The 11,475-nt window shown below is 39.8% G+C and overlaps 1 protein-coding gene across 1 annotated transcript; it reads right to left on the reverse strand.

Moving 5' to 3' along the window:
- LOC136172556 (T cell receptor alpha chain MC.7.G5-like) lies at window positions 1-8,597 on the reverse strand. The gene is made up of 5 exons (XM_065941993.1): window positions 8,549-8,597; window positions 7,994-8,340; window positions 6,009-6,024; window positions 304-378; window positions 1-209 (listed from the first exon to the last, which is right to left on the reverse strand). The coding sequence occupies exons 1-5, from the start codon at window positions 8,595-8,597 to the stop codon at window positions 1-3; spliced, it is 696 nt and encodes a 231-aa protein (XP_065798065.1).
- Window positions 8,598-11,475: the final 2,878 nt, after the last annotated feature.

Raw genomic sequence — 11,475 nt, forward strand, 5'->3', positions numbered from 1 at the left:
CTAGATTTGCTCTCGTGACTGCTCCCCCACTGTGTCCCCCCTTCTTCCCACTAGAGATACTGCGCAGGTGCAGCCCCGTCTGGCCCACTGTGCCCCTCTCAGGACGCAGTAGTACACAGCGGTGTCTTTCAGGGTGACCTGGGGCAGGACCAAGGTGCTGGACTTTCTGTCTGAAGCTGTGGTCAGAGAGGCCATGCTGTTCACTGTGCCTGGTAAGCCATGAATGACATACTGTGGACTCTGATTGGGATTTTGCCGATACCCAATGTATATATTCATGTCCACCAATGGTAGAGTGGTTACAAGGCAGGTTTACATCTTCTTCTTCAGCACAATCCATGGAGCTGGGCTGGGTGGTCTTAGGATTAATCACAGTCCCTAAAGGGTCAAGAAAACAAAATTATCCCCTGACAGCAAATCAGTGTAATTCTGTGGATCAAGGGCACAACACTCCCCAAACTGTCTGGACCTACCCCCTATTCCAGTGTTTTTATCTATGTCCTGAGAAATACCTTTGGTGCTTATTATATAGGGATCAAAGACACATGGCAAGAATCTGAGAACTCTATACGTTTTTATCCCATGGGTCCTTGGCTCAATAACCCCAGAGATTTCTTCCAACCTGCTTGCTGTTAAGTTCTCTTCCGGATCATGGCTATGAATTAAACTGACATGTAGAAGTTTGTACTCCCTAGCAAATGCATAGATCTGTTCTCAATTCCATTGCTGTAATGCTGAATAAAACACAGGGGGAGGAGTAGAGAGCAAATGACCATTTACGGTTCCCTGGCCTCAAAGTCATCCCTTGTAGACACAGAACACTTACCCAAGGTCAGAAAAACAGTTACTCCAATCACTAGTCTCATATTTCAAGGACAAACCAGGATTGTGAACTCAGAGTTCATACTTGTGTCTGCTCCTGGGCTTGTCTCCAGAGAACAGAAACAACTGCTGCCATTAGAGACCTACAACCAGTGCCCGTGTCTGTTGCGGTGTGTTGTTGCCAGGATCTGTCAGCCAGTGATCAAGCAGTTCCTTGTCTAGGTCTTCCTGCCCTGTTTTAGTCACATCCTGCAAAGAAGGATAGACATCCCCAACTCACAGGGTGTCTGCCGCCATCCTCTGTGAAGTTTAAAGTCTGGCTCTGGAAAAGGAACACTGATCACGATAGTGTGTCTATCCGGAACCATTGTTCCATCATTTCTTCTTCAAAGAAATTTTCTGATGTTCCATGAAGCTTGTGGAAAGCATTATTTAATCCCAGAAAACTGTACTGAGCTCTGAATTATAAAGAGATAAAAATTCCCATCCGTGTTCTAGCAAATGTATGTGAGATTTCAAAGTAGGCTGTGATTGCTCTGAGGGACAGGAAATATTAATAACATTGGGACAGAAAGCTAAACCTCTTGAACTCGGACATCGGAGTTCAGCGTCCTGAAAAGGTCCTTGGAATCATGCATCTGTCTCCATCTAGGCTGACATTTCTCAGTGCATCGGTTCTCAATATAGTAACTGATGACACGGATGGTATTCTCGTCCTCCTTGAACAATGGCCCTTAGTCCTTATGTCCTCTGTGCCCGTGTGTGTATGTGCTCTGCACCAAGGATGCTGAGACAGAGAGAGAAGAGGGAAGGGAGAGCGAACTCTCTGGGATGGAGAAGGTGGAGGTGGATGATACTGTCAGAGAAAGAGGAGTGAAGAGAAAAGAGCATAAGGAATAGGGAAGGGAAGGGTTAACCAGGGGTGGAAAAATGGAAAGCAGTGTTTAGGGAGGTACATGGAAAAGGTTTAGGCTGTAAGACAATGATTCCCTGAATCCTTGACCACACACACTCAACAAAGGATTATAAAGTCAGTTTATGTAAAGGTGATGAAAATTTGTCTGTTTTTTGTTTTGTTTTGTTTTACTTTTCTGTGGAACATTGATGGAAAACATAAACTTCCTTTCCTTTATATCCAGAAAACTGCTGTTTCCAAATGACGCAGCCCCCACTAGTGACTGAGTAAATGAACTGCAGAGCTAAACTCCCACCAGATGTCAACCTTTTGAAATGTTTCTCAGATTGAAAGGTAAGTATCCCTGGTGGCTCAGTTGGGAAAGAATCCATCTGCAGTGTAGGCAATGGGGATTCGATCCCTGGATCAGGAATAGCCTCCTGAAAAGGAAATGGCTACCCACTCCAGTTTTTTTGATGATCCAGTGGATGTTGGCAATTTGATCTCTGGTTTCTCTGCCTTTTCTAAAACCACCTTGAATATCTGAAAGTCCATGGTTCACGTTTTGCTGAAACCTGGCTTGGAGTATTTTGAGCATTACTTTACTAGCGTGTAAGATGAGTGCAATTGTGCGGTAGTTTGAGCATTCTTTGGCATTTCTTTTCTTTGGGATTGGAATGCAAACTGACCTTTTCCAGTCCTGTGGCCACTGCTGAGTTTTCCAAATTTGCTGACATACTGAGTGCAGCACTTTCACAGCATCATCTTTTAGGGTTTGAAATAGCTCAACTGAAATTCCATCACCTCCACTAGCTTTGTTCATAGTGATGCTTTCTAAGGCCCACTTAACTTCACATTCCAGAATGTCTGGCTCTAGATGAGTGTGAGTGATCACACCTTCGTGATTATCTGGGTCATGAAGATCTTTTTTGTACAGTTCTTCTGTGTATTCTTGCCACCTCTTATTAATATCTTCTGCTTCTGTTAGGTCCATAACCATTTCTGTCCTTTACTGAGCCCATTTTTGCATGAAATATTCCCTTGGTATCTCTAATTTTCTTGAAGAGATCTCTAGTCTTTCCCATTCTATTGTTTTCCTCTATTTCTTTGCACTGATCACTAAGGAAGGCTTTCTTATCTCTCCTTGCTATTCTTTGGAGCTCTGAATTCAATTTGGTATATCTTTCCTTTTCTCCTTTGCCTTTCACCTCTCTTCTTTTCACAGCTATTTGTAAGGCCTCCTCAGACAACCATTTTGCTTTTTTGCATTTCCTTTTCTTGGGGATGGTCTTGATCCCTGTCTCCTCTACAATGTCACAAACCTCCATCCATAGTTCATCAGACACTCTGTCTATCAGATCTAGTCCCTTAAATCTATATCTCACTTCCACTTTATAGTCATAAGGGATTTGATTTAGGTCATTGAAAAAGCAAGAGAGTTCCAGGAAAACTGCTTTATTTCTGCTTTACTGACTATACCAAAGCCTTTGACAGTGTGGATCACAATAAACTGTGGGAAATTCTGAAAGAGATGGGAATAACAGACCACCTGACCTGCCTCTTGAGAAACCTGTATGCAGGTCAGGAAGCAACAGTTAGAACTGCACATGGAACAACAGACTGATTCCAAATAGGAAAAGGAGTACATCAAGGCTGCATATTGTCACCCTGCTTATCTAACTTATATGCAGAGTATATCATGAGAAACACTGGTCTGGAAGAAGCACAAGCTGGAATCAAGATTGCTGAGAGAAATGTCAATAACCTCAGATATGCAGATGACACCACCCTTATGGCAGAAAGTAAAGAAGAACTAAAGAGCCTCTTGATGAAAGTGAAAAAGGAGAGTGGAAAAAGTTGGCTTAAAGTTCAACATTCAGAAAACTAAGATCATGGCATCCAGTCCTATCATTTCATGGCAAATAGATGGGGCAACAGTGGAAATGGTGGCTGACTTTATTTTTCTGGGCTCCAAAATCAGATGGTGATTGCAGGCATGAAGTTAAAAGATGCTTACTCCTTGTAAGGAAAGTTATGACCAACCTAGACAGCATATTAAAAAGTGGAGATATTACTTTGCCAACAAAGGTCCATCCAGTCAAGGCTATGGTTTTTCAGGTGGTCATGTATGGATGTGAGAGTTGGACTATAAAGAAAACTGAGCACCAAAGAACTGATGCTTTTGAACTGAGGTGTTGGAGAAGACTCTTGAGAGTCCCTTGGACTGCAAGGAGATGCAACCAGTCCATCCTAAAGGAGAATTATCTGTTTTCTGAATGAGTAGATGAGTTGTTATTCATGAACTTAGTGAAAGAAGTTTTGCTGAACAACTCTTGAAATTATTCTAAAAGCAATCTTTCAATACTATGGAAGTTAAGTTAAACTAAAGACTCCAACAGGATAAATAGGTTATATTAGTGGACAAAATTTAAGAACAGATAACAAACATCCCAAGTCTAGGATGGAGGAAAATTAAACTGATGATGTGGGAATAAATATTTTTCCCATATAAATATTTAACAAATTTTCATAAATATTCTTTGGTAGTCTGTTCTGTGGCGGATCACACACGCACAAGTCAACACCCACTACTACTGAAAATATAGAAACAACCAAAAATGAATTCATTTAAGCTATGTAGGAATATATTATTTTATTATATTAGCAAAAGGCAGGAAAAAACCTTTTTTGTTTCTTGGTTTCTTTGACTTTATTTTTTAGAAGATTGTATGAAGTGCTTCAAAGTGGCATTTTAAATAATACTGAAAACCAAAATATGGAGAATATAAAAATAAGTTTTTTAGCCTATTGGTTCTTTTCAGAATTTTTAATTTTAGAAGATTATATCTTGACCGTATAAGGTGAAGTTATCTTTCTTTTCTTGATGGAAACCAACATAATGTACTTAATTTACTTTTTAAAAATCCAGAAAATTTGATGAAAGGCTAATGTCCCTGCATGATGAATACTCCCAACAATCCAAAAATAAAAGAAAAATTCCCAAATCTAATAAAGGGTATCAATGAAAATATCAAAGACAATATTATTCCCTACAGGGTCACAAACAAGACATGTACTTCTATTCACTACTTCTATTTGCTGTCCTAATGGAGAGCCTGGGATCAAACCAGGGGAGGAAATAAGATATATTAAGTTTGAAAAGGAGAAGCAAAACTATTTTCATTTACAGATCATGTTTATACATGTAGAAAACACAAAGTACCTCCAAACAAGCTGTTTAAGAACTAGAACCTATTAGTGAATTGATACAATCACCAAACACAAAAATCAATTTTATTTCTAGATTCTAGCAAAAGCATTAGAAAATGCAATTAAAATGCATTTATCAAATGCTTGGGAACTAATTTAATATAAGGTATGCAAGACCTTTTCTTGATTCCTCTCCAACAACTCTAGAATAGTTTTGATTTGAGAGATAAAAATCACATAGGATTTGAGAAATGTCCTCACTTCTGAGGTCTGGGGTAACTAACATAAATCAAGGCCTGGTATTCAGTGGTGACCAGTCCTTGCCACCTATAGATACTAATGTCGGGAAAGACCATTTCCTAAGGCTGCTCAATGAAATAGTGTTTTCAAAATCCCAAATAAAAGATTGGTACCATTTGTTTGACTGTTGAGCTAAATCTGTTTTCATATTGACAGGTATCCTAACTCTGTTCTGGCTATTTCAGGGCATAATTAATTCCCTGTATCCACATTTTTCTTAACCCAATTAGTCCTAGCTCTGGATTTGGTGCTGGGTGTTTAGGTCAATTAAGGTTAAAAAGTTATATGAAATAAAAGATAAAATTTTATATCTATAAGTAGTCTTGCTTCTCAGGTGGCTCAGTGGTAGAAAGTCTGCCTGCCAACCAGGTGGACTATTTTTATTTACACATCGTACGTTTGTACACGTAGAAAATACCCCTGCATTGGGAAGATCCCCTAGAGAGGGGAGGGGTAACCCACACCAGTATTCTTGCCTGGGAAATCCCGTGGACAGAGGAGCCTCGCGGGCTACAGTCCATGGGGTCACAAAGAGTTGGACACAACAGAGACTAAACAACAGCAACAATACAAGTCCTCTACAAAAATCTTAACATTAAAGAAAGAAATTAGAGAGGACCTAAATTAATGAAAGAAATTAGAGAGGACATAAATAAAGAGGTTATGGATCTAAAGACTCCAAATGTTAACATGTCAATTGTCCTAAATGAATTTGTAAATTCAACACAATCCAAATCAAATTACCTCAATCTCTTGTGGTAGAAGCTATTCTATAACTTACATGGAAGTGGAAAGACCTAGAATAAGACAAAGAAAACATGACTTGCATTTTCAGATTTCAAAATGTGTATGAAGCCCCAGTAATTAAGATAGAATGGTCTGTTGGCATGAGGATAAAATAAAGCAGTCAATAAACAGAATCAAGTCCGAAAAGAGGTCATAATACATGTGCCATCAATTTTTTTTTTTTTTCCCCTAAAAGTGCATAGGCCGCTCCACTGGGGGAAAGTTGGTCTTCCTAGGATAATAGCTAGAATAATTAGCTATTTTTATTTTTTGGAAGAGCCAGTGTTTTGTAGCTTTCTGTGTATAAGTTCTGTACATGTTTTCTTAGATTTATGCCTAAGGATTTAGGATCTTTCTTGGGCCATTTAATTTAAGTATCCACATGTTCACTGATAGTATATAAAAATGTATTTTATTTTGTGTGTTTACCTTATATATCCTGAGACCTTCTGAACCCACTTACTAGTTGTAGGAGTTTTTGAGGGTATATTCTTTGGGATTTTCTACATAGAAAGAAAATAGTGGTAATTTGACTGCTTTTCTGGCTTAAAAGATTGTTTATATATTTATTTGCTTTACTGCACTGGATGTTCAGCACTGTGCTGAAGAAGAGTGATTAAAGTGGATATTCTCCCTTTGTTCCCTTCCTTAGGGAAAAGTATAGTCTTTTACCAGTAAACACGTTAAGAGCTGTTGAGGAACTTCTCCATTATTCCTGTGTTTCTTAGAATTTTCACCATGGTTGACTACTGGATTTTGGCAAATGCTTTTTCTACACATTGCTGCTGATGAACTAGCTCATCTTATTATTGACTCACAACTCCTCTGCTTCCTGTTAGATGTCCTCCTCATCTTCTTTGTCTTGGGCCAAGTATGCATGTAGCATGACAGCAAATGATACCCACTTCTTTTCAAAGTCACCCACTATTGTGAGACTGAAGGAGGTGAGGGACGGACAAGGCTTTGTGGGCTCCAGTTGTCCTCATAGTTCAAGTATGACTTTATGTGTCACAGTTTGTCCATGCTTTTGTCCCCATCAGACGTTCCTTTAAAATTCTTACCCTTAGTTCAGTTTTGTTCAGTTCAGTTGCTCAGTTGTGTCTGACTCTTTGTGACCCCAGGGACTGCAGCATGCCAGGCCTCCCTGTTCATCACCAACTCCTGAAGCTTACTCAAACTCATGTCCATTGAGTCAGTGATGCCATCCAACCATCTCATCCTTTTTCGTCCCCTTCTCCTCCCACCTTCAACCTTTCCCAGCTTCACGGTCTTTTCCAATGAGTCACTTCTTCACATCATGTGGCCAAGGTATTGGAATTTCAGCTTCAGCATCAGTCCTTCCAATGAATATTCAGGACTGATTTCCTTTAGGATGGACTGGTTGGATCTCCTTGCAGTCCAAGGAACTCTCAAGAGTCTTCTCCAACACCACAGTTCAAAAGCATCAGTGTTACTCTAAGCTGACTTTAAGTGAATTCAGGCTCAACACCAGCTTTGTAACAATAACAGCTTTGTACAGACTCATCCACCAGCTCTAGCCATTTCCTGAGATTTAGTCTCTATAACTAATCTCTTACTCTATATCACCCACGGTTCTATTTTTCTGATTGTGCCCTGACACAAAGTCTAAGAGGAAACTATTAAGGAAATGTTTTTTATGGAGATTCCACACAACTAGATCCAGGTTTGTGATGAAGTAAAGCTGCCAGTTTAAAGTATTATGGGGCAAGTTTTCAAATTTAGATAACTTTACACATGTTCTGTACAGTTGATTCAAAGTCAAAAATTCAAGGGAAGAATATATTAATAGAAAGTTACTCTGGACACCTGTTTCCAAATAACGTAGAAGGTGCCTTTAACTAGAACTAAATCTTCTGATCCAGACCACAACTTAAATAACCACAGGACTATCATTTCTTGTCTGGGGTCTGTGGGTGTGCATTTCAGCTGGGGTCTTGCAGCAGGGGGGCTCTCTCTTACTAAGCTCCAGGGTTTTTGTACAGCTTTTCCTATTACTTCAAGCACTGTGAGTTCAGAGAGAGCACAGAAGTACTTTGCAGAGTGTTCCAGTTGTAAGGCTGAAATGGTGAGGTTGAAGGATTTATCTGCTTTCTTAAAGTTTACAGAGTAGCGGTCTTTCCTTGCATTTGTGACTTCTGAACCCTGACGAATAACGTAAGTCATCTGTCCACTGGGAAGTTGCTTGTACCAATAAAGGTAGTAAGCACTCCAACTTGTTTCATACCGACAGTTCAGGGTGACTGACTGCCCCACTTGTCTGGATATGTCTGACTGGTCTTGAATAACTTTCTGGGCCACACCAGATCCTGTGGGGAAAAAATCAGAAAACAAAGATGAAGCAGTGAATAAAATAGTGTAGGAGTTATTTAGGATCCAAAGACAAATAATTGAAATCATAAGATTCTTGCTTTTCTCCATCTGTCCTTTCTTCCCCAAGTCCCTGTGAAGCACCACGTGCCTGTGTGCAGTCCTTTCATCCTGAACACTCACACCCATGTTTGCAAGCATCCCTACCAGAGAAGGTGAAGGCCAGGAACACCCAGAGCAGACTGGAGAGCGGCATGAGGCGTGGGTTCCCCTGCACAAATGTGCTCAGTTCTGCCTCAAGCTGAGAGTTCAGTGTCTTTGAGAGCCTGGCAGCGCATATACATACTACCCGGTACCTGCGTGACTCCCCCCAGCGGGAAGTGGGGGGTGTCATGTTCATAGACCACGTGGTCTGTGCATGCATGGGAAAAAGTCTGGCTCACCACAAACCTTTATTTTGTCTGCTTGTCTTTCCCTGGTCATTATATTAGGCAGATCCTGAAAAAAGCATTAAAATTAGTATTAAATTAATCAGTCTTAAAATTTGAGCTGAGGAGAGCTGAATATTAGACAAGTTGACATACACTGATAATTATTCAGCAAAATAGTTTTGCTATCCTGTTTAAGATATAATTTACTATAGCCTATGAAACTTTCTGTAATCTATTAACAGGCTGTTCAGTTAGCCTATACTTACTCTTCTCCATCCAGAATCTAATGACTCTTTTAAAAAATTTGCAGATCTTAGGGTTCTTGGTGAATGGAAATTTTATTCAAAATCATTAATGTATCTCTGTCTTTGTATTGAGTTTTGTGACTCTATTTGGTTTTTCAATAAATAAAATTACTTCACCATAAAATGACAAAAAATAATCAGTCCATCTGACTTTCAGAGTCTATTCAGTTTTAAATTTTGAATGAAATTACACAGAAATAAAATAGTCCTTTGAAATTTGAAATTGAGTCTTATTTATTAGACTTTGAGGAAGATCAGGATATTCAATCCTGTCCCTTCCACAAGCAGAATTGCATTTATTAGACCATGTGTCCTGGAATTGTCCTGATGCCACATTTTCTATGTCAGTGGTCCAAAGTGTTCAGTCTCACTTGTTAGTGGCTCATTATTTTTGTCTTTGTAGAATAAATTCAAGATAAGTATGCCAGATCTTTCTGTGACATAATGCTGTAATGTTCTCCTACAAAACTTAGTATTTACAGGTTTTAAACACTTTTTTGTTGCTGTTCAGTCACTAAGTCATGTCCAAACTTTGTGACCCCATGAACTGCAGCACCCCAGGCTACACTGTACTTCATTATCTCCCAAAGTTGCTCTAATTCATGTCCATTGAGTCAATGATGCTATCTATCCACCTCATCTTCTGCTGCTCCTTTCTCCTTTTGCCTTCAGTCTTTCCCAGCATCAGGGTTTTTCCAAAGAGTCAGCTCTTCTCATCGGGTGGTCAAAGTATTGGAACTTCAGCTTCAGCATCAGTCCTTCCAGTGAATATTCAAGATTGATTTCTATTAGGACTGACTGGTTTGTCCTCCTTGAAGTCCAAGGAACTCTCAAGAGCTTTCTCCAGCACCACAATTGAAAAGCATCAATTCTTCAGCATTCAGTCTTATTTATGGTTCAACTCTCACATCACACATGACAATTGGAAAAACCATAGCTTTGATGATACAGACCTTTGTCAGCAAGGTGATGCACCTGCTTTTTAATATGCCATCTTAGGCTTCCCAGGAGGCACAAGGGTTTAAGAACCCACCTGCAAATGCAGGAGACATAAGAGATGTGGGTTCGATCCCTGGGTCAGGAAGACTACCTGGAGGAGGGCATGGCAACCCACTCCAATATTCTTGCCTGGGAAATCTCATAAACAGAGGTGCCTGAAGGGCCACAGTTCATAGGGATGCAGGGCCGGACACGACTGAAGCGACTTAGCCCACCTGCAGGTTTGTCATATTTTCTCTTCCAAGGAGCAAGCATCTTTTAATTTCATGGCTTCAGTCACCATCCATAGGGATTTTGGAACCCACAAAAATGAAATCTGTCACTACTTCTACTTTTTCCCCTTCTATTTGCCATGAAGTGATGGGACCAGATGCCATGATCTTAGATTTTTGAATGTTGAGTTTCAAGCCAGTGAAACTTTCTCCCATTAGAGTGGTATCTTCTCAATATCTGAGATTTTTTATATTTCTCCCAGCAATCTTGATTCCACCTTGTGATTCGTCCAGCCCAGCCTTTCGAATGTTATACTCTACATATAAGTTAAATAAGAGGACTGACGATACAGCCTTGACATACCCCTTTCCCAGTTTGGAACCAGTAGGTTGTTCCATGCCCAGTTCTAACTGTTACTTCTTGACCTGTATACAGGTTTCTCAGGAGACAAGTAAGGTGGGTTGGTATTTCCATGTCCTTAAGAATTTTCCACTTTGTTGTTATCCACACAAAGCTTTTAGTGTAGTCAATGAAACAGAAGTAGATGTTGTTCTGGAATTCCTTTGCTTTCTCCATGATCCCGTGAATGTTGGCAATTTGATCTCTGGCTCCTCTGCCTCCTTGAAACCTAGTTTGTACATCTGGAAGTTCTTGGTTCACATATTGCTGAAGGCTAGCTGAAGGATTTAAGCAGAATCTTACTAGCATGTGAAATGAGCACAACTGCATAATTATTTGAACAATCTTTGGTATTGCCCTTCTTGGGACTGGAATGAAAACTGACCTTTTCCAGTCCTGTTCAAACACTTAGTATATGTCAATACCACAGAACTTGATGATTGAAGTTTTGTATACAGTACATGATCATGAAGTATGTATCTCTCAATCTTCCACTTGGTTTCATCATTTTAATAGATGAATTAATTTAAAAGAATGAAAAGCAAACAAACAAGTAGAAAAGGAAGTATCAACACAGTCTCCAAAACAGTGCAAGTTCTTAGAATTTAAGGTCAAAAGAACTCATTAATGAGTGATGCAGGGAGGAGAGTTTATATGAGGTTGAACCATCTCTTCTTCTGTCCCTTTGAACTCTGAGTGACAGGCAGCTGATGTTCTGGTTTCTAATTATTTACAAGGAAGCAGGGGAGACCAAAAATGCTCAGAGCAGTCTGGGGAACACCAAGAT

Source organism: Muntiacus reevesi, chromosome 7, assembly GCF_963930625.1.
Source record: "Muntiacus reevesi chromosome 7, mMunRee1.1, whole genome shotgun sequence".
NCBI classification, from domain to species: Eukaryota; Metazoa; Chordata; class Mammalia; order Artiodactyla; family Cervidae; genus Muntiacus; species Muntiacus reevesi.

Coding starts and splice junctions, on each gene's coding strand:
- LOC136172556 (XM_065941993.1), bottom strand. CDS start 8,597: ATGCCGCTCTCCAGTCTGCTCTGGGTGTTCCTGGCCTTCACCTTCTCT. Junction 8,341..8,548: donor CCTGGCCTTCACCTTCTCTG/GTAGGGATGCTT, acceptor TTTTCCCCACAG/GATCTGGTGTGGCCCAGAAA. Junction 210..303: donor AGAAGATGTAAACCTGCCTT/GTAACCACTCTA, acceptor ATGGCTTACCAG/GCACAGTGAACAGCATGGCC.